The sequence below is a fragment of the Rhipicephalus microplus genome, chromosome 7, assembly GCF_043290135.1.
Source record: "Rhipicephalus microplus isolate Deutch F79 chromosome 7, USDA_Rmic, whole genome shotgun sequence".
In the NCBI taxonomy this organism is placed as follows: Eukaryota; Metazoa; Arthropoda; class Arachnida; order Ixodida; family Ixodidae; genus Rhipicephalus; species Rhipicephalus microplus.
The window spans coordinates 27,041,801-27,064,587 of NC_134706.1; the positions used below are offsets into that span (position 1 = coordinate 27,041,801).

General features: G+C 48.0%; 2 protein-coding genes across 3 annotated transcripts; both read right to left on the minus strand.

The window, feature by feature from the left end:
• Positions 1-2,114: 2,114 nt before the first annotated feature.
• Positions 2,115-12,970, minus strand: LOC142766884 (uncharacterized). 2 transcript variants are annotated; one of them, XM_075868086.1, is made up of 2 exons: positions 9,215-10,049; positions 2,115-2,505 (listed from the first exon to the last, which is right to left on the minus strand). In XM_075868086.1, exons 1-2 carry the CDS (start codon positions 9,995-9,997, stop codon positions 2,200-2,202), a joined length of 1,089 nt encoding a protein of 362 aa, XP_075724201.1. In that variant the 5' UTR covers positions 9,998-10,049; the 3' UTR covers positions 2,115-2,199. The 2 variants fall into 2 exon arrangements, 1 of the variants encoding a protein (XP_075724201.1); XR_012884643.1 differs by lacking the exon at positions 9,215-10,049 and adding an exon at positions 12,665-12,970 and having other exon boundaries at positions 2,379-2,505.
• A 3,248-nt stretch (positions 12,971-16,218) lies between these two features.
• LOC142767362 (uncharacterized) lies at positions 16,219-19,377 on the minus strand. Its single transcript, XM_075868873.1, has 2 exons — positions 18,268-19,377; positions 16,219-16,802 (listed from the first exon to the last, which is right to left on the minus strand). The coding sequence occupies exons 1-2, from the start codon at positions 19,246-19,248 to the stop codon at positions 16,497-16,499; spliced, it is 1,287 nt and encodes a 428-aa protein (XP_075724988.1). The 5' UTR covers positions 19,249-19,377; the 3' UTR covers positions 16,219-16,496.
• Between the last annotated feature and the right edge of the window lie 3,410 nt (positions 19,378-22,787).

The following is a 22,787-nucleotide window of genomic DNA, read 5'->3' on the forward strand; positions in this document are numbered from 1 at the left end:
AATTTGAACTGCACACATTCTTACAAGGGTCATCACACCAGCATAGAAGGCATACCTAAACCGAGGAAAAGATCGTAGAAAGAAAGAACCTGTGTGGCTTTGTAATGGTTTGGGCGCTTGAACGGTCGGTAATCGAATTCCGGCCGCAGTGGCCCCACTTCGATGGAGATTAAATGCCGGAGTTCTTAAACTTACGTCAAGTTACATAAAAACCTCGTTCAAAATTTCCGAAGTCCTCCAATGTATACCGCGTCTCTCGTGATCGTATGGTGATTCCGGAACGTACACACACTCTTTAAACTTCAGTGGGTACGACACCGCCGCTGCGCAAAGCTTTATTCCCACAAATGAATATTACGAAAAAAAAACAAGGATATCATCTGCAAAAAAACACGTGTAATGTATATTTAATAATAAAGTTCTCATCGCACATAGTGAAACCAAGAATGAAGGGCAGATACAGTACCAACCAAGAGCAGCAAGCAATGTTTATGAAGTGAAATACGCGATTCATGCACACGAGAATCAAGCATACAGCCGTCAGCGTGTCTGTTCATTACACGAAATTGGTGCCGGTACAAATTATGCATGCGGAATACCGGCTGGAAACTTACGCTGTGAATGGATGATCTGTTTGTCGGATGCCACTTGTCATGTTTGATTTTCACTGTTGAAAAAAGGCCTTCATTTTGGGTCTCTTAGGAAACGATACAGCTTCCAGAGTTTTTGCAATGATTAGTGTCCTGCGGCACGCAATACCCGCTACGGTGACGGTAGCGAGCGCATTATACCGGAGAAAAGCGAGCGCCAGCACAATTATTCGGGCGCAGCAAACACGCAGAAGTGACTGAGTGGAGTCAAAATGGCGGCCATGCCGCCGCTAAGGCCGAGGAGGCGGCACCTGCCCTTACAAAGGCTGACACCACTCTTAGCGGGGGCGCGCGCATCGAGGCACTCTACTTGAAAGAAGGGCACTACCCTTGTTGACTCATTCTGGAGACGTTGACGGCTCATATATATCCGGCAACCGGGTTCTACATGCGTATGCAGTAAGCCACGGAAAGGAGGACCGAATTCCTCACCGTCTAGATGTGGAAGCTGTGCCTTGTGAAAACTTCCCCGGGAAGAGACGGCCGAACAAGCACCTGCAAAATACTTTCGGCACACAAAAGGGAGCCCATCGAGAATGGGACAAAGAAGGGCAGGAATGAGCGCGGGCTCATTTAGGGGGAGGATATTGAGAATTCCGAAGGCCTCTGTGACCCATCCGCTCGACAGACGCCCTCAAAGAAGACAAACGATCGCCGCCCGACTACTCGGGTCACGAGGGGGCCATCGACCGGCCACCAACACAATGCCGACGGGACCGAAGTGGTTGCCCCCGCACCCTTTCGATGGTGCACCTGTGGGATCGGCCCTGACCTCTCTTCCTTCATGTCCTCCCTTTCTTTCGTTTCCGACCTACTATAGTCTTTGTTTACAATAAGCCAATCTAATCTTGAAAAGAATACCAACTTTCGAGTCGCCTTGCTTTCCAAGTTTCTCCGCGTGCGGCCCTAGCCATCCGGCTTGCTTAGCTAACGCAGAGCGAGAATAAGCCATTCGTTTACCACCTGATAATAATTAAAGTCAGTTAATTACCTACAGAAGGAGATGTACGTGGGCAACGGCTCCACATTAGTTATGACGCACGAGTGACGCAAGCAAACCAGCAAACCCTAGCTTTGGGTGCGCGGACTAATGATAGCTGCGGGTCAAGATTGTGGGTTCTAGCTCTAAACGTGCGATGGTACAAATATTCTGCTCTATTGACCAAACCGTTTCTACTTTCGCACTGACGTTTAAATAAGCGTACGTACATGATCATGCACTCAGCTATTACGGTTCGGCATGCTCAATGCTATAGATATGTGCTGGGTTGCTTTATAGTCGATGGCGAGCCAACATTCGCGACCAGCACAACAGCCAGCATTCGGGAAGAACGTTCTCAGCCTTCATCAAAGGTGCCTGCTCCCCTGCCAACGAAGAAAATTCTGATCTATAAACGTTTTCTTATTGTTTATTATATTCAGGCAGAATTGTCTGCAATCAAGGTTGAAAATTCAGTGCGCACCTAAAATTTGTCTGAACGTCAAATAAAGTTGTTTTCTTTTAACCAAAGTTGTTTCTCTTTTCGTCTGAACGTCACCATGGCGAAGACTATGAAGGCGGCTTGAACTCTCGGTTGAATGGTTTGGCAAGTCCTATGAACGTCGCAGTCGAGCAACACTGGAAGCAGGGAGCGTTGCGAAGCAGGACACCTCCGTCCTCAGGATCGTCCTTGCGACGCGTGTACGTGAGACTCCGGTCCACGCCGTTCAAGGACAGGTAATGATAATGGAGAAACCGCAGGCGAGGAAAGGTAGCCGTCAGCGCGAGGAAGCAGGACTCGGCGACTTCGTCAGGATAGGCGACCGTTGACAGCAGGTACAAGTACGATAGGCTGCGGATACTGGAAAGCTTGCCCTGCATTGAAACGATAACGATCGATTTCCCATTAGCACAATTAAGGTTTCATGAAATGCGTAAAGCTAAAAGTGTGGAACGCTCGTCAAATGTCTCGCACCTTTTTTTTTTCGGTCAGGTAGCAGCTGGGTAGAGCGTGTACAGTGCGATCATATTGACAAGAAAAAAAAAACAGACCTTTTCAAGAACGATAAAGTGAGCAAAATGCATTGCCGTGCAAGTCACATTGTGTCATATAGTAAGCATTATACCAAGCTACGAGGGAAGCCCCGCCGAGGTGGTATAGTAAGTAAGGTACTCGGCTGCTGACCCGCAGGTCGCGGTATCGAATCCCGGCTGCGGCGGCTGCATTTTCGATGGAGGCAAAAATGCTGTGCTCAGATTCGGGTGCGCGTCAAAAAACCCCAGGTGGTCGAAATTTCCGGAACCCTCCACTATACTGCGTCTCTCATAATCATATGGTGTTTATGGGACGTTAAACCTCACAAATCAATCAATCATCTACGAGGGAAGAAAACGCAGAATTTACGTTCGTAGGCACTTAGCCACATCACAAAAACAGAACCACGCCGACAAGTTTCGACACATTAAGCGTCTAGCGGGGCCAGTTGATAAGAGATTTGTAGGATGTGGGATATGTTACCAGGCAGTGCACACTATCATCGCACGAATGCTTCGGGGGGTAGGTCAAGTAAAAAAAAAATCCTTCAGCCATGAATGAATGAAAGTGTCTATTTTAGACGCTCGTCTTCTTTGTTAGACACAACATCAATCAGAACAGACAATAGTGCGAGGGAAGGTGTAGAGGATGCTATTAGGAGTAATTTCAACGTAAATGGCAAAGATCTGTTAGGCCGGTTGCGAAAGTCCGCTGCCTGATTTTGGGGTCAGTGTTGCCAGAATGCCGCCGGATTTGGTGGATAAAGTTGCCCCACTAGCTGTGCCTTTCCCATGAGGGCTCTGTGTGGTCCGCGTTGCATTCCACGAGTGTTTGTGCGACGTTGGCCGTTTTAATTAACTAAACGAACATAGAACGCACGTTGCGGAAGCTGGGACGCGTTCTCTCGCTCTGTGTGCAGCTGCGCGATATGCAGGTCGGACTCGATCATGACCCTCGACCCCTGCAGCTCGCTGGTTCGAGAACGCTTCTGAGAAACAGGCGTATACTTTATCTAGCATCATTGTCTGTTAGTTCTCGTTATTGTTGTATCTAACAAAAGAAAAAAACGAGCCTTTGAATTTTACACTTTCCTTCATTCCTAGCGGGGCTCTAGTTCCGGCAGGCTTGATGCCTTTCAGGTGGTATGCGAGGGATTATCAGTCAGCTGCCATCTCGTAATACGATCACGTACTACGTGACGCCTAACAGGCGGGAAGTGTGTTCTACACTCGCCGCCATGGCAAAAGGTGGCGCTGACTTACGCTCCTAACATCATCATCATCATCATCGTCCACATCATCATCCCGTAATGTCACTGTGTATGCTACCTTTGGGTAGCATATACCTAGAGGTAGCATATACAGAAACTCTACTCACAAATTTAAATTGCAAATTTATACCCTATAAAAAGATGGTGGGATAACCGCCACTGTAGCTCAGTGCTAGAGCATCGAACGCGTTAATCGAAGGTTGCAGGTTCGGTTCCTGCCCACGGCAAGCCATCTTTTCCCCCCACTTTTCTTTCTTCACATTGACATTGCAGTTACTTCTAATTATTTCATTTCGCTTGGGAATTGAACAACAGCTATGGGCAGTCCGCTGGGCCCGCGGCGCAGCAGAGAGGCTTGGTCTTTCTGTTCCGACGTGGGAGTGGCCCACAACGTGCAAAAGCAGGTTCCGAAGGACCAAATAAAGTTCATTGATTCATCCATCTATCCATCAATTAATTGTACTCTAAGAGCCGAAGCATTAAAGAGGGGAGTGGTTAAAAACAGTAATATACAAAAAATAACAATGAACAACAAAAAATATGCGATACAAAAGTATTATACCAAAAAATCATGAACAACAACAACAACAACAACAACACAATATTGTCTCTTAGTTTTGATTAATCCCTCAGCCAGGTAAACGCCAGGAAAAGCGTCGGACATAAACGAAAACGGAAGTTGCTGCGCGAGGAGAAGGAAGACGGGAAAAAGCATATACTGTGCTCACTCCTGTCTCCCTTCTCGTTTTCTTTCGGCTTGGGCAGCGACTCCAGTGTTTTGAGTAGGAACCGAGTAGTCTGCAAAAAAGGACTGCTTCAACGAATTTCTGGTTCTGCGGGCGCTTCGCTACGCTTCCTGAAGATGTCACCGGCTGCCATGGCTTGCGTGGACCTTGTCGCACAGTCCATTTGCATGTCTCGTTTCTGCGCTCTTCCCCGTCTCCCTTCTCGTTTTCCTTCGGCTTGCGCAGCGAGTAAAGTTTTCGAGTAAGCTACGACGATGACTGGTCGTAGGGAAACGTCACGTGGAGCTTCCCCATTTAATTTTATTCATTGCAAGAAAAGCAGCGTTGTTTCATTTTTAAGCATTTTTTTGTACATCATCCGTCCTGGTCGCCTGACGCCTGCTACAACTATACGATGAGACCGGGTAGTCTAAAGCAGCGTTGCAAAAAAAAAAAGGAAAAAAAAGGAGGAAGGGACGGAGGGAGTACAGCTGTGTACATTTACGCCTCCAAACTGGTGGTGGTGACCATATTATGACGTACCAGGTATAGAGAAGCTCCGAAAGTTACCTTATCATGGGACTCCTTATCACGTGACTAATGTAATGTGTTTAAATATCTCGATTGCTCGCGCAGCTGAACGCAGAACAAATACGTTTGCCGGAACACGAAAGCTCCCTCCATAAACAGCTTGTTACGTCACAACTCACGAGTTTGTCAGCGTGGTCCGACATCTCAGGCCAATCGCGTGTTCACAAAAATATTCAATTGCAAGTTAGATGCAAGTGCCGTAGTGTAGAAGAGAAATTTTCGCCACCTTGTTTGTGAACGTACTTGAATTAACCAACATTACAGATTGAGGGCGTTAAAAAAAAATGGCAGATCCCACGTATACGGTGGGAATCGATGATATGCGAAGCACGAATGAGGATGGTATCCCGGCTGCGGCGGCTGCATTTCCGATGGAGGCGGAAATGTTGTAGGCCCGTGTGCTCAGATTTGGGTGCACGTTAAAAAAAACCCAGGTGGTCGAAATTTCCGAAGCCCTTCACTAAGGCGTCTCTCATAATCATATGGGGGTTTCGGGACGTTAAACCCTACATATCAATCAAATCAACGAATGAGTATGGTTGTTGTAGCACCGAAAGGCGGGCGAGTTGGAACTTATCCATAGTGGGCAGCGCACAAAAGGAAACACACAAGAGAAGGAATCAGGACAAGCGCTGGTCTAACAACTGAAAGTTTTATTTGAAAGAAAGCATATATATACATGTGTACACAGAAAATCAAGTGCTACGCAAGATTACTTCCGATCAATGAAACCAATCTCCTGTTCAGATAAAGAAACAGATGGCTGGCTAACGCAAATGCCAACACTCTTCGCCATGTGGTAAGCCTCAGCAATCTCACGTGTCCTTTGATTATGATGGCGGTCGATGATTGCGGTTTGCTCAAAAGAAGGAATACAACCGCAATCGCGGCAATGGCTGGCGAGGTGAGACAGAACCCCACCCTTTAAAGAATTTTCATGCTCCCGTAGCCTAATATTAATACATCTACCGGTCTGTCCTATGCAGACACTCCCGCACGAGCAAGGAATTTTATAGACTACCCCGGTCGAACATGCGGTATACTTCTTAACGTGCTTGATTGAACAAGTGTTATCAACCGCCCTCGTAATTCCCTTAACGCGTCTATGAATCTTGCCACATAAGCTACCCAATTTATTCCCACTTGAAAAAACAACGTCAACCCCATACTGCCCCCCAACTTTCTTTAATCTATGTGAAATGGAATGTACATAGGGAATCACTGCAAAACGCTTTTGCTCGCGTTGAGAGGTTGCTGGTTGGTTGGTGGGCTGCGCGTTACTATTTACTTTCTTTAGCAAACGCTCGGAAGCAGAAACGAGAAAGGCGGTGGGAAAACCCGCTGTCTTAAGCCGATCACACTGATTACGAAAGCTTTCCTCTGTGGCATGGAAACAAGATTTTGCGAGCGTTTGCTAAAGAAAGTAAATAGTAACGCGCAGCCCACCAACCAACCAGCAACCTCTCAACGCGAGCAAAAGCGTTTTGCAGTGATTCCCTATGTACATTCCATTTCACATAGATTAAAGAAAGTTGGGGGGCAGTATGGGGTTGACGTTGTTTTTTCAAGTGGGAATAAATTGGGTAGCTTATGTGGCAAGATTCATAGACGCGTTAAGGGAATTACGAGGGCGGTTGATAACACTTGTTCAATCAAGCACGTTAAGAAGTATACCGCATGTTCGACCGGGGTAGTCTATAAAATTCCTTGCTCGTGCGGGAGTGTCTGCATAGGACAGACCGGTAGATGTATTAATATTAGGCTACGGGAGCATGAAAATTCTTTAAAGGGTGGGGTTCTGTCTCACCTCGCCAGCCATTGCCGCGATTGCGGTTGTATTCCTTCTTTTGAGCAAACCGCAATCATCGACCGCCATCATAATCAAAGGACACGTGAGATTGCTGAGGCTTACCACATGGCGAAGAGTGTTGGCATTTGCGTTAGCCAGCCATCTGTTTCTTTATCAGAACAGGAGATTGGTTTCATTGATCGGAAGTAATCTTGCGTAGCACTTGATTTTCTGTGTACACATGTATATATATGCTTTCTTTCAAATAAAACTTTCAGTTGTTAGACCAGCGCTTGTCCTGATTCCTTCTCTTGTGTGTTTCCTTTTGTGCGCTGCCCACTATGGAGTATGGTTGATATGTCACTCTAAAATCAGCACAATGTTACGACGCGGACGTAAATGATGCCATACATGACTTACGTGTGATGATTATCATGTTTGTATGTGTCGTTTACCTTCGTGATCTATTCACGTCACGTGGTACCAAATTTAGAATATGTGGAGGTAGCGAAACGGCCACGAGCCCGCTATGAGCGTGGTATGTTGTCATGTTCGTACATGACACGCGTGTCAGCGTTATCATGTTTGCACCGGTTTTATACTTTCGTCATCCATTGACGTCACGTAACACCAAATTTGGTATATGTGGAGTTTGTAAAACGGCCGCGAGAAAAACAAGAAGGACCCATTATACTACTATGTAGCGTTGACGCGCGCGCACGCTTGGCACAGTGACTCTACGTTATATAGCAAAACCTGAGCACTCTATAGTCTGACGCAAGGCGCGACCAGCGTCCGTCGGCGCGGCCTGACGGCAACCGGCGCGAAATGCGACATTTCGCGCCCATGCGTTACCTAGACAACACTGCGTCTCCCTCATCTCCCTGTTTTTGTGACGGAGGGACACCGGAAACGATGCAACGCGCGTGCGTCAAAACAACGCAGCGTGGCGCGAGTCTGCGAGTATATGGCAAGACTGGCGCCTGGCGTGGCAACACCGGCGAGACGCGACGAAATGAACGCCGGCGAGCACGCGTACCGCGTCACGTCGAAATGTATTGGCGCCTTGACTGTGGTATGTAGTCATGTTCTCACATGACACGTCTCTCATGATTGTCATGTTTGCGCCAGTCACATATCTTTGTCATCCATTGACTTCACGTAATACAAAATTTGGCATGTGAAGCTAGCGAAACGGCTGCGAGCGCATCATGAGTGTGGCATGTAGTCATGTTACATGACACACATGTCATGATTATCATGTTTGGATGTGTCATTTCCTATGTCGTCCGTTCGAGTCACGTAATACCAAGTTTGGTACTTGTGAAGCTACCGAAACGGCCGCGAGCGCATCGTGAGCGTCGCATGTAGTCAGGCTGTTACATGACACGCATCTCACAATTATCATGTTTGTACCTGTCACATACCTTCGTCATCCATTCACGTACCGTAATACCAAATTTGGTATATGTGACGCTAGCGAAACGGGCGCGAGCGCATCATGAGCGTGGCATGTAGTCATGGTGTTACATGACACGCATGTCATGATTTTCAATGTTTGGGTCGGTCGTTTGTGTTCGGCATGCAATTATGTCATACCATACCAGCTTTACAACATGCTATGTGAACGAATCCACCACAAGAGCTGCAGGACCATGAAATGTAAATCATGACATTCATGACATACATGTGATGCTTTTCAAGTTATGACTAGTGAAACATGTTCTGCATACAGTCATGTTATGCTATACCAAGTTTGGTATTGATACCATATTCGAAACGGCCAGGAAAGCTAAAAGTCGTAGGTGGCTAGATAGATAGATAGATAGATAGATAGATAGATAGATAGATAGATAGATAGATAGATAGATAGATAGATAGATAGATAGATAGATAGATAGATAGATAGATAGATAGATAGATAGATAGATAGATAGATAGATAGATAGATAGATAGATAGATAGATAGATAGACAGACAGACAGACAGACAGACAGACAGACAGACAGACAGATAGATAGATAGATAGATAGATAGATAGATAGATAGATAGATAGATAGATAGATAGATAGATAGATAGATAGATAGATAGATAGATAGATAGATAGAGTCAAAGTCGCCGAAGTTCGCTAAGAAATGCCTCGCATTCTATAACACAAAAATAGAAACTCACCACGAAAGAAGGGTCGCGAATTTGTAGACATTCGTGCCGAAGGACGAGGCAGACGGTCGAGCTTGTTTCGGATAGGACCTTAGCCAGATGCGTGTAGTGCTCGTTCGACGCGTCGGCGCAGCCGGACAGTCGCACCGTCGTGGTCGGGCCGCAGCACTCGATGAAGTGCAGCCCCACAGGGAACCTGACGCCGCACAGGGTGAGCCGACGGAGCCGCATCCGAAAGCCGGCCGTGCCTCCGGGAACCCTGGTCGGCGCATCAGGGTCCAGTGGGACGTCTGCTTCACAGCCGGGACAGCGGACCACACCACGCTTCTCGTAGCGGACGTCCAGTTCCTCAAAGTATGGACAGCGTTGAGCCAGAAGGCGCAGCGCCGACAGGCGACGCAGACCGCAAGGGGTCGCTGAGAGCGACTGCAGGTGCCGTAGCTTCGCCAGTGCAGCATCCTGAAGCAGTTCTTTCACGTCGAGGTCGGCACCAAAATGAAAGGAGCTGATGTTGAGCTCTAGGAGGTAGCTGAATGTATGGGTAAAGAAAAAGAGAAGGCTGTCGCGGTACGCCAGGCCCGCCTGCGGGTAAACGAGGCTCGAAGCGTCTTCCGGGAGCAACACAAAGCATACTTGACACAACCACGACCAGTCGTGTCTACTGAAAGCCACTCGCATCATTTCAGGGGCGAGGTTTCCGCGTTTGGTGTGAACGGCAACCATGGTCGCCTGATTCGGCATGCAGCGCGGCTTGCCCCAGTCCTCCGCCAGGTCGTGGAACGCGAAGACGGACATAAAGCCGCTCGGCTGGCGGCGTTCGACGTTGGCGCACACAGAGATGCAGTTGAACAACTTCAATGGCGAGCAGAGCCGTTGACAGTACGGCGGCTGTTCGGAGGTGAATCTGAATTTCTCCAGAGGTGTTGCTTTCTCGTAGAGGGCCTTGCATGCGACGAGGGCGTTCTGGAAGCTGCCACGCAGGAAGTGCACGTGAAGATAGTTCAGGTTCACGCTCTCTCGCAGAATCTTGGCTAAAAGTTGGAAACTCGCGTCGTAGGCCATCTCGACGTAGATGCTTTGCAGGTCGGGAAGAATGTACCGGTTCACCCACACGTCCTTGTCGGGATACTCGCCCACCTCCTCGTCCGTCTCGCACACGAGGGTGAGCTCTAGTTGCGTAAGGTGCCGCATGTGCCCCATTATCAACGTCACCAGGGCACTCGGTCGGATTGAGCAGCTTAGGCATAAAAGTGAAGTCGTGAACTCGCATTTCTTGATGATGGGAATCACTTCTTCGGTCTCGAGATGAATGCAGTTCGTTAGGTCCAGTGTTTTCACGTCCAATGGCGTCTGGAATTTTTCGATTTCTTCTACCAGGCTGTCGATACCTTGGTCGGGGGCCAGACGAGCGCACATTTTCGGCAGTCCGTTCTAGAGCCTCTAGAACGGGGCGAATAGCTCACACTAGCAAAACAACGTCGGCTCCAGCGCTGGCTGCTAAGCTGGATGTAGGAACAGTGCAACCCAGAAGTAGTTACTTCGTAACTACGGAAGCAAAAAAACAAGGACAGAAAAGAGCGCTGTTGGGCGTCGTGACACGCAGCCATCGATTAATCACGTTTCTGGCGGTCATAGTATGCGGTAGCGGTACATGTGCGAGTCAAATGTTATGATGCCACAAAGGAGCAGCGGCAATATCGTGCTGCTGGACTCGGGCAGAAATAAGGAAACACGTGTAGATTCGGTGTGGAATCTCGTACAGGTGACTCACGGTAGCCGGAATTTCTATTGTCACTCGTCAAGGGCCCTTGCAAGGTCGTGCCCGGCGTGACCCCTACTTCACCGAGGCAAGGTGCACCGAAGAATGCTCGAGTCCTACATGTCCGTCAGGTTGAACTCACCCCCCCCCCCCCCGATTCTTCCACGAAACTGCCTGTCTGGTCTTAGCCGGTGTCCATGACCGAAGGCAAAAATGTGAGGGGTTAAAAGGGGAGTGCTACAAAGCAGGGACGTCTCTGGCTGCTACGAAAGCTTACCGGCTAGACACCGGTACTGTTTCTTTAGGCCCCAGAGTGGGCGCTTATCTTTTTTTTTTTGCTTTGTAAATAGTTTTGTGCATAATATTTGTGTTCACGTCTAGCGGTGAAGGCTTCTTTCTCCGGGACAGCGTTTCGAAAATGACAACGGCCTCCATCTCAAAGCTCGGGCGGGTGTTTCTTTGCCGAAAAGAATGTTCGAAAGAAGTGTATTGTCAATTTTTTTCGACTGGACAACACTCGCTAATGAGAAAAACAGACAAAATAGTCAGGTGGGTAGCAAAGAGCGGATTCACCAACTGCGTCAGTGACTATAAACTGCGCGATTGATTATGGTGCTTTCTGCTACACATGCCTTCAATTCCACAAATACATAATATCCTACCTTCTAATAAGTGTCGTTGGAAATCAGCGCTGTGTGTCTGTCTTCTTCTCCAGCTTTTGTCTTTGGCGTCGTTGCTACATTTATTACGTTCTTTCACAATATTTCAAACTTTGTAGTTTTTCGTATCATTATCGCATCGTAGTTTAGCCCTCTAACATTACACGCTCGTTTTCAACACAGAGCCGCACGGAACATCGCAGCCATGCGAAGACTGCATAAGATTAGGTTCTTTCCCGATCGTGTTTGCGGGATCAGCGCATCCGACCTTTCGAAGACGTCTGGCACACGTGACGTGTGTTATATACGTTAGTTTAAAGTAATTCAATCGGAAGCGAAAAAAACAAACTTGCCCACTTGGCACTCACTCGCGACAGGCAGAGCCGAGATGGTGGGCACTGGGCAGGACCTAGCTTGATCGGGCGCACGTTTATTTGCCCCCCCACCCCCCGATGCACAAATTCACCTTGTACAAAATCAACGCGAATAGGACAGAACACGAGTCTAGATTGACAAAATACGAGCGCTGTCTAGCAACTGAAGTTTAATGAAACAAAAATGAACAACACATGCGTGTGCAGAAGAAAAAACTGAGATGACGTCAAAGAAATGGTTGAGCTTGCGTACCTGGCAGTCTAAGTAGACAAACAGATAGTTGAGATATACAATCAATACTCTCGTTTCTGATAAAAGAACACTCGAGCAAGTTCACGCGCCTTTTTCTCATCGTTTAAGCATAAAGAAGAAACGGCTTGTGCCCACACAATCTACAATGTGTCGAAAGGTGTGACGTCGGCGTTCCTTTTAGTCTTACTGCGCTGACGAAGTTTTTTGTTGATGCATCTGCCGGACAGGTTTATATACGCATTTCCACATGAGAGTGGGATCCTTCAGACCACACCAACGGCACAAAAAAAAACAAAAAAACGGCGGGATTAATGGCGGGATTAAGATATTTCGACATGCGACCATCCACTGTTCCTTGTTCCTGTAGCCCTCTTTTCAATCGCCCACGTTTCAATAGTATCGGCTATATATTCTTACCGATATTCTCCTTTCTCCACAACTTGGCGAAATGGTTTGTCAGAGAGTGATAGATAGCGTCGAGTCCGGCTTCCGATCTGCTAAAGAGACCTTGGAGGGGGGCTCGTATACATCACCCTCGGGGAAATTGAGGTCCATCTCCTCGCAGCGTGCTCGGGAGTAAAAAAAAAGAAAAAAAACACAGCAAACGAAGAAGTAGCTCGATCTGCTTCAAATATTAGGAGAAAAGTAAAACTTACAAAAAAATATTTCTCGTCGGCAAATGACCAACCATAAAACAAAACAAAAACCCATTTCCAAAACCAAATACAACATAAATTCTTAGCATTGATCATTATTGTCAGCTTAAGGAAGGGGTGTTCGTAAATGAGCCTTTTTAGAGGAGCTCGGAAGAGTGGCGCGTCTCACAGTTTTTGAGGGGCCCGGTCTTGACAAAGGCACAAAGAACTAATCTGTTGGATGCACTCGGTAGCGGCGACTTTGGAACCGCAGCCGCCGAACTCGGAGAAACAGCGACGGTTTGGCTCCCCGCTAGTCCCGGTCAAACAGTTTACCTTTCGCCACGGTGGGGGACAGCCTCTTTAACTCCTAAGCCATGCGCGACGTTCCCCCCATGTTCTTGCCAGTGAAAAAGAAGAGACGAGACGTAGGCTTCGGCGTCTGAATTAACCTAAAAATAATTTCTTCCCGATGCACTTGATCTAGATCTCAGTAACAGTAACCTAGTGGGCCCTTTTGTGATCTCAGGTGTCACGAGAGGTGATGTGTCATGGCGTTTACGGCGTGCTCGGTGTTACTAAGTTCATTTGCGTTCCCATTCCGTTTCCAGCGACGCATCTTCCTGTCGGAACTGCTCACAATGCTCGGAGCACTGGTGTTCGTACTCTTCAAGATCGCCGTCTTCGATGTGCAGTGCGAAAGCTCCAGGTGGCTCAACTAGCTTATTCTCGATGCCACTGCAAGGTGTCTGCGCTTCTGATGCAATAGGCTATCAGACTCTCTCTAAGCTAGCCGGCTAGCCTTCAACTGTCTCAATTCCTAGGGGTTCCTCTCTGTCCTGGATAGCGCCTGTTTTTAAGCCTGGCCTCCTGCTCGCTATGATGCGCCTCGGTGTCCTAGTTTGCCGGCGTGCCTCGTCAACTGGCGCAGTGCTCAACGCTTTTCGATGCGACTCCACCTCTTGCGCTTTTAATTAGCCTCCGTCGCTCTGCGACGCGCCTCGTTAAGTCACTGTCTCCGAAGCACTTCGGCATCCTTCGCTCTGTGATGGGCCTCAGCCTCTAGTGCCTCGACGCTGTACCTATCCTACCAAAAAATGTAACGTTCGCTGTATGATCCACGTGCGAAACCGCAAGTACATGTTGAATGCGCTGGCGAAACCGAAACCTAAATCGACCGCAAACGGACTACTTGGCGCAGTAACACATGCATAAGCTCCGCCCACGTAAGTTTGGCCGTGCTGCCATAGAAATCTGTCGCCGAGAATAGTGAGTACGAACGTTCCTTGTGTTTTCCCTTCTGACGCCGAGGAAGGGCGCTCAGAGACGCGCGCAGGCTAAGGTCCCTAGATGAAACAAGGTAGCGTCACTCATTGTTCTCGAGCCGTCCTCCTCACTCTCTCGATTACTCCTCTTTTTTCTCTGTCATCCGCGTCTGTAATTGGTGCATCACTTGCACGTGATCTTGCAAATGGCTGGTGGTGTTATTTATTATTATGCAAAAGGTCCAAAACGAGTACGCATGCGCATATGGCTCCAGCCGGATTCTCGCCGTGACCAAAGACAAAATTGTAGCCAGAACATAAACTGTAGAGGAGGAGCGTTTCGGTGTGCGCTAAGTCGACCAAGATTGTTTCGCCATGCTCGTTCAATGCAACATCTGCGTTTTTAAGCAATGCTGCGTTGCCGTAAACAACAGAAAATGGTTTCGCTCTCTTCAACTTACCTCGTGCTTTCCGAGATGAAGCGCACCATGAAGTGCAACTATGAACCATTTCACGCGAATGCTTTCGTGCAACTCCGTCAACGTATGTCGACGCGGATCTGCGAAGCGAGTTCACTTGTCGGTTTTTATTGAAACGCCAGGCGCGCGTCTAATGCGTGTCTAGTCGTCACCCCCGGAAGCTTTTCAGGCCTGCGCGTCACGTGACGTGACGTCGACGACGTCACATCGCGCCGGCCGGCCGGCCGCCCTTCGCTGGGTGGCTGCGCCAGCCGCGAGCGCCCTTCACGCCTACCGACTCGGGCGAGGTTCCTTGACACCATGTCCGCACGATTTATCAAGGTATCCATTGATTGTATGGTTTAACGCGCCGACGCAACGCAGGCGATGAAGCGCGCCGTAGGGGATTTTCCGGGGGTGACGGTCTAGTGCATGCCAGTTGGTACAAATACATGTGGGTATGCACGTATACAGAACAGCTGTAGGTTGTAATCAACGCAACTTCAGAAACATTTCACTCTTGACCAGTTCCCGCTTGAGCCGAAACGCGCTGCTTCGAGACACCTCACCAGTAGAACTCTCACTTTTCAGGAAGTCCCAGCACCGCATCAGAATCACTTGGCATCACGATTGTCCAAATGGGCACATTTAAAAAAAAAACGTCATCGCAGTGCTGCTGGACGAGTGTTCGTACCAGTCTGGTCGTAGTTTTTTTTTTCTTGCGTGTGCACAAGCCGGTTGTAATCAATCGTCACAACGTCACGCCCTGTGGCCACTTACAGGATCCAGCAAGAAGCACGTTCACTGTGTCACAGCACGAACAAAACACAATCGGAGAAGTGGACTAGTTAGAAGTGGACGAAATACCACGGCCGTGGAACTAAAATGTACTACGCGAGACGCCATGGCTAGTGGTGTAAAGTATAGAACTGCCCAACGTTGCCGGTTGAGTAACGCACATCCCGCTTGTTCTTGTGTTTAGCCGTTTATGTTCATAAAGGTAACTGTTTATTCTACGTCTTATTTTGTTCCATTTTGTTTCATTTACATCTATTCACCGTAGCAACAGAACCAAAACATTCGCTTTTGGATGAAAGTTTTAAACCTTTCAGGGGGCGCTTCAGGCAAATGAGCGAGAAGGAAAAGGGAGGGTGTCGCTACCTTGGAAACTTGTTTCATCTATAGGGACCTTACACGCAGGCAAGGCGATGAACGCAACGTAGCCAAGGAAAGAGAAACAAGCGAACGCGCGCAATATGAGCGTTCGCTGTAGACACGTCCACAGCCGCAACGCCACAACTGAATTCGAACTTTTGGTTGGTTTATGCTACGCCTCTTCCATAAAGATGCCGGCGACATCACACGCTTTCCCACGGAGACGAAAGTTTCCTGGTAGTTCAGTGCTTTCTCAGCAAGGAGCGCTCAAAGCCGACACCACTACTTCTACTGGATTCGAAAGTGACGCCATCACAAAGACACAATTGTGTTGCCTCCGAAACGGCACTAGACATAGCTTTTATCTCAGAGGTTTAGGCGGCCGCCGAAGTGAGGGGGGGGGGTTAGAAAAAGAGGGTAACGATTTAGAGTTACTCTACTATGGGAGAGCTTAAAGCCGTCCCGAGCACTCGCAGCCGAAACTGTTTGGGGGGGTGGAGGAGGAGAGAACAGAAGAGGGCCGGGAACCGGCTTTACCACTCAAGTCGCAAGCATCTTTCTAGAGGAGGCATTGTTTTAGGGGTCATTTAAAATTTACAGCCGCCTGTATTAAACTCCAACCGTTAATACTTTAACCGTTCATGTTCTGACTACACTGATCGAACCTTAATTTATTGCTCCAATCATCGATTCTTTTAAAATCTGATTTACGAAAACTAGATAAAAACTGTATCTCTTAGTTGGTTTCCATGCTGGCCTCACAGTCACGATTGAGCGGCTTGACGAGTCCAATGAATGTTTCCGTCGAGCAGCACGCGAAGCAGGGTCCTCCTTGAAACAGCACCTGGCCTTGGGGTCGATGTAACCCCGTGAATCGTTGCTGTAACCAACAGTTGTGGCGCCTGTAGTGTACGTGCACGCACTTCAGCTGAGCCGAGTGGGCGATGTAGTCACGGATACATTTCGATACATCGGCTTCCGAAACCCACAACGACGTCAGAAGGCAGAGGTGCTGGAGGTTGGGCATCACGGACACGCTTGCCTGGAACGAGAGAAGCGATGCACACGATATCGACAGATAAGTAAATCTGCGTAGGCGTCCACTTCCGGGCATGGTTCGACCGTAAAAAGCAAAATAACGTGGGCTACACCCTACAATGTGTTAACGAGCAAACAACATGCGCGCCACACAGCTCAAAAGGTTACGCCCGTTATAGAAAGAAGCGTAAAACAAATTAAAACGATACACGCACGAAGACTTCCACAAAAGGTGGGAGCATGGTTACAAACAACAACTTATGTCGTTAGCGATTTTCAAAAGAAAGAAAAAAGAAAGTTTCATGTACGACACGCTGACCTCGCCGCGTATCGAGAATCAACGCCAGCGCAATGTACACGCCGTGGGGTGCGGAACACTCCACCAAGCTTTTGTGCGCGATGTTCCCTCGTAATACGCTAACTTCGAGAATACTGATGTTATTAATATCTGACCGAAGAGACATGCGTATATTTGCCGTGAAATCGAATAAAGAGACCAGCATCGGCAGCTTGAAATATTCGAATTTTATATCAGCGCTGCTTTGAGCGGTGTCACAGTGGTGCCAACGAGAACAAAACATTAACTTCCACGGGGATTGCAAGAGCGGAACCCACGAAAAAAAAAATTAAGAGGTGCACCCTGGTGGGACAATCGGAGTTTACCGCTTGTCCCTGTACCATCTGTTCCGAGTCCTTGTCTTTAATTTGCGCACACCAGTTTATCTTGACATGTGAACCAACTCGCCCAGCTGCAAGTTTTATTGTTATATTCAACTTTGCAGCACCTGTAATTTTTCAAAGGGGTGCCAAGAAAAATTACGCGCGCATTCGGAATCGTCGCCTCTATCAAACGCTACCGCCGTGGTCGCAAGCCCGCTACCTTCAAGTGAGTGACAGTACCATCGTACCACACGCCACGACATTGTCGGCGAATAACCTACGCGTCCTTAACTGCCGCCCTTCATAGAGATATGATCACTCGCCATAAGACGCCGATGGTTGAGTGGCAGGTCCTTATTCTGCAGCACGAGGCAGCGAAGAGCCATGAACTGGCCAAGATGTCGGAAAAAACTGTCGTAGTGCGTCATCCCGACGGGGCACCACCCCGCAAGTCGAAGCGTTGCAGCTGCTCTGTAGTGCTCGAAGTACAAGGGGAGTATCCGATAATTGACGTCACACAAGGTGAGCCTGGTGATGCTGAAAGACAACAAGGGCACGTCTGATGATACCTGAGCAGGCAGTGCTGTGTTGGCAGTATCACAGGAACTACAGTATAAGTGATTTCCTCGGGCTACTACACGCACGTCCAGGTCTCTGAGGATGGGGCAAGACAACAGCAGTCTGCGTACGGAAGACTTCGTCGGAAACCAACACGGCGGCACTGAGAGCGCCAGCAGGCGGCTCCCCAGCTGGCTATCATGCAGAAGAGTGTCCGGAATCACGTCCTGGTGAAAGTGAAATGAACTCACGTTCAGCTCGACGACGTTCTCCAGCGCGAAGAAGAAACCTCCCAGGTGGTTTTTGGACAACAGTGTCGCCCTCGGGTAGGTAGCACTAGTGGACCATTGCGGCAGAAGCAGTAGGCAGAGTTTGCGGACGCGTGTCCAATTGTGTCGAATGCTTGCGTCCAATAGGGAAGCATCCGACTTTAAGTCACCACAGGCAAAAACGACCAGCTGCGAGGGAAGAATGTGGGATGGACCACTCCTTGCGAGGCGATCGAGTTCGACGCAACTCCACCAATGGTGCGGCTTGTCGTGACAGACGTTTCCGCAGACGGCCGCGTAGTTCTGGAACCTAAATATTGGATTCGGGCTGTCAAAAATCGGAACGGAGTCCGGCACTTCGGAGGTGAACGTGAAAGTTTCCAGCTGACCAAGGTGCTCGTGAAGCTGCTGACACTTCACCAGACACTCCATGAACGTTCCACGCACACAGTGAACGTGAAGTTCGGTTAGGTTTGGGCAGCAGACCAGAAGCTCCAGTAGAAGCTCGAAGTTGCGGTCGTCGCCGACCTCGACGTACAAGCGACGCAGGCTGTGGTACCGGATGACGTCACACATTTGCAGCGCTATTAGGCGCATATTGCCGATCTCGGAATCAACGACCGCCTTGAAATCTTGAACTAGCGATAACTCGAGCTTCTGCAGATACCTGAGTTGTTCCAGCACCAATTTGAGCAGAGTGCTTGGCTTGAGCGCGCAGGAAACACAGCTCAGTCGTCGGAGTCTCGCGCAGCGGCCGATTTGCGCATACAACTCTGGCGTTTCGAAGTTGCCGCGGTTTCTGATAACCAGTTCCCTGACGGCGTACAGGTTTTCTGCGTTCAGTCGCTGGACCAAGTCAGAGAGCACCTCGTTCATTCTCAGGTGCACGGTGACATCGCTTGCGTTCACCGCGGTCATCGCTCGTGGAAGCGGCCGCCTCTTGTCCAAGGGTCCTGCGGACATGCTCGACCGGCACGAAAAAAGTGGTGAATGGCCAGGTGACCCTCTTGTGCGAACGCGCTTTCGAAATAGATGTGTTAAAATGTACCTCGTGCCTCACGGCCCTGACGTCATGAACCTGATTCATTCGAAGTTAACGTGCCCAGTTATCTGTGTATCGATACGCGGAAATCGTCTTATGCGTGGAGCTGACAATGTGTGGCTTTTGAGGCAACGTTGAGCCTCGAACTGCTCTTATCGTAACTGAGAAGATCCACGGCCGCAACGCTGCCGGTCAACCCGCAGAGCTCTCGGATTTCATCTGTGCTGCGTCAGAACTGTAGTCAAAACGCAAGTATATATTGCTGACTAGTAGTGCCCCGCACCAAAAGAGAAACGCTTGCGCGCATGGGCGAACTTAAAAGGGCCCTGAAACACTTTTTTGAGAAGCCATGAAATTAATTCACTGGAAAAGCGTATTGCGTCGCAAATTCAACGCCGCAAAAATTTTTGAGAATCCGCCCAGTGTGAGTGGAGTTGCAAAGACTTGTCGCGTGTTGACTCTCTCGTTAAGACGAAAGCGCTGGAACCTAATCAAGGAGGTACGCAAGGGGCAATGAAAATACCTCGCCTGTGCCTCGTGGCCTTGAGAACTTTTTTTTTCTTTTTCGAATGCGTCACTTTTCAGTGTGATCGCGCGCACACGTGCGAACAAGTAGCATCCTCCCTCGGCGATATCTGTAATGACCGAGCGCGCCAAGTTCAAATCAGCCAATGGCTGATAGATGGGCTTACTACGAGTGATTTTATGGCTTATTGCATTATTTTTTAAGAGAAGTGAAAGCGATATTTAGCTGAATTTGATCATTTACGGTGAATTCCAGGCCGCGTGCTGCGCTATAATATTTGGCTCACGTGTTGTCGGGAGCCTCTACTACCAATCGGCAACATTTTCTGACCATGCTCAAAAAGTGTTGCAGGGCCCCTTTAAAAGGACACTAAAGTCAAATAACAATTTACGTCAGAGTGAAAGCTCAGTGTATGACAACATCTTGTGGGAATCGAGGCTAGCCCACCGCTTTTGCGTGGGCTTTGCCGCCTCTTTCTCCATTCTCATGTCCTGACATGACTACCCTCCTCCATGGTCTGCCGCACTGGGAGAATGGAGAGAAACGTTTAACCCCTCTCACCCGCATTTCTTAGTGAACTTTGGCTACTTTGAGCGTAATTAAATTTTGGTTTATATGTGGGGTTTAACGTCCCAAAACCACCACATGAGTATGACAGACGCGTAGTTTGGGGCTTCGGAAATTTCGACCACCTGCGGTTCTTCAACGTATAGCCAAAGATCCCTAAGAAATGCGGGTTAGAGGGGTTAAACGTTTCTTTCCGCTCTCCCAGCGCGGCAGACCACGGATGAGGGTAGTCATGTCGGGACATGAGAATAGAGAAAGAGGCGGCAAAGCCCACGCAAAAGCGGCGGGCTAGCCTCGATTCCCACAAGGTGTTGCAAGTGATAGTTTGTCTGTATCTCTTCCGGTAACATCGGGTGTACCGCAAGGCTCTGTCATTGGTCCTCTTTTATTTCTAATCTACATTAAAGACCTTCCGATGCACGTATCTTCAAATTGCCGCATGTTTGCTGACGACTGTATCATTTATCGTACCGTCACTGACCCTTCTGACCAAATGTTATTACAAGAAGACCTCAACCATATCCTACAGTGGTGTGATGACTGGCTTATGACCTTAAACCCTACTAAATGCAAACTGATCTCATTCACTCGCCGTCTAAACCCTCTTCGCTTTTCTTATAACATAGCTAACGTCCCTGTCGAATCAGTAACCGCTTACAAATACCTTGGAGTCACTCTATCCTACAATTTTTCATGGAACACTCACATTAATAAAATCGTATCAACATCTAACAGAACCCTGGGCTTCTTAAAACGCCAGTTACGCAGCGCTCCGTGTCATGTAAAACTACTTGCTTATACATCATTAGTTAGATCTAAGTTAGAATATGCACCTCGCATTTGGAACCCGCCTGAAGTTGGTCTTACAAATTCCCTTGAATCCATTCAAAATCGTGCGGCTAGATTAATTCATGCTTCGTAATCATACGACATCAGTGTTTCATCCCTCAAAGCCGCGTGTAACTTATCCCCTTTATCATGTCGCCGACGCATCGCAACCCTCTCATTATTTCGCAAGTTTCTTCACTCTCCACTTAACCGCCCTCCTTACATTATCCCTGCAGCTCACATATCTCGTCGCACCGGCCATGCGCTTCAAGTTTTTCGCCCGCGTGTCCATACTAAAACATTTTCTGCTTCTTTTTTTCCCAGAGCAGCAAAAGACTGGAATGGCCTTTCCCACGATATCGCCACAATCACCTCTCTATCAAGCTTCATGCATAATATTTCAAATGTAACTTCACATTTATCATTGTGATAAAAATATCGATTGTATGTTACCCACCCCTTATTTAATACCCTCTCGGGGGTCTTTAAGGAAATAAAAATGAAATGAAATGAAATGAAACGTTCGCCAAAATTTGAGCACACAGGCCTACAGCATTTCCGCCTCCATCAAAAATGCAGCCGCCGAAGCCGGGATTCAATCCCGTGACCTGTGTGTCAGCAGCCGAATACCTTAGCCAGATACCACCGTGGTGGGCGTATCTATCTATCTATCTATCTATCTATCTATCTATCTATCTATCTATCTATCTATCTATCTATCTATCTATCTATCTATCTATCTATCTATCTATCTATCTATCTATCTATCTATCTATCTAGCCACCTACGACTTTCAGCTTTTTGGTGGTTTCGATAATGGTATGGATACCAAAATTGGTATGGAATAACATGGCAGTATGACGAACATAAGTGATTAGTCATAACATAAAAATCATGAGATATATGTTATGTAAGTCATGATTTACATTTCATGGTCTTGCTGCTCTTGTGATAGTGTCGTTCACATGACGTATTGCAAAACTGGTATGGTGTGACATGACTGCACGGCGAACATAAGTGACAGACTCTAACGTGGAAAGTATGACATGCATGTCATGTAAGTCATGACTACATTCCACACTCATGATGCACTCGCGGTGGTTTCGCTAGCTTCACATACACCAGATTTGGTATTACGTGACGCGAACGGACGACGAAGGTAAATGACACGTCCAAACATGAAAATCATGACATTCGTGTATTGTAAAACACGACTACGTGCTACGCTCATAGTGCACTCACGGTCGTTTCGCTAGCTCCACATACACTAAATTTGGTGTAACGTGACATTAATGGACGACGAAGGTATATGACTGATCCAAACATGATAGTCATGACATGCGTGTTATGACCGAACATGACAACATACCACGCTTATGATACGTTTGCGGCCGTTTTGCTGGCTTCAATTACACCAAATTTGGTATCACGTGACGTGAATAGAGGACGAAGGCAGATGACACGTCTAAACATGATAATAATGATATTCGCGTCGTGTAAAACACGACTACATGCAACGTAGTACGCTCATAGCGTGCT

Excerpts from the sequence above, each read along its gene's own strand:
- LOC142766884 (XM_075868086.1), bottom strand. The coding sequence starts at position 9,997 with ATGTCCGTCTTCGCGTTCCACGACCTGGCGGAGGACTGGGGCAAGCCG. Across the intron at positions 2,506-9,214 it reads TTCGCGACCCTTCTTTCGTG|GGCAAGCTTTCCAGTATCCG; the intron begins GTGAGTTTCTAT and ends GTTTCAATGCAG.
- LOC142767362 (XM_075868873.1), bottom strand. The coding sequence starts at position 19,248 with ATGTCCGCAGGACCCTTGGACAAGAGGCGGCCGCTTCCACGAGCGATG. Across the intron at positions 16,803-18,267 it reads AGAACGTCGTCGAGCTGAAC|GCAAGCGTGTCCGTGATGCC; the intron begins GTGAGTTCATTT and ends CTCTCGTTCCAG.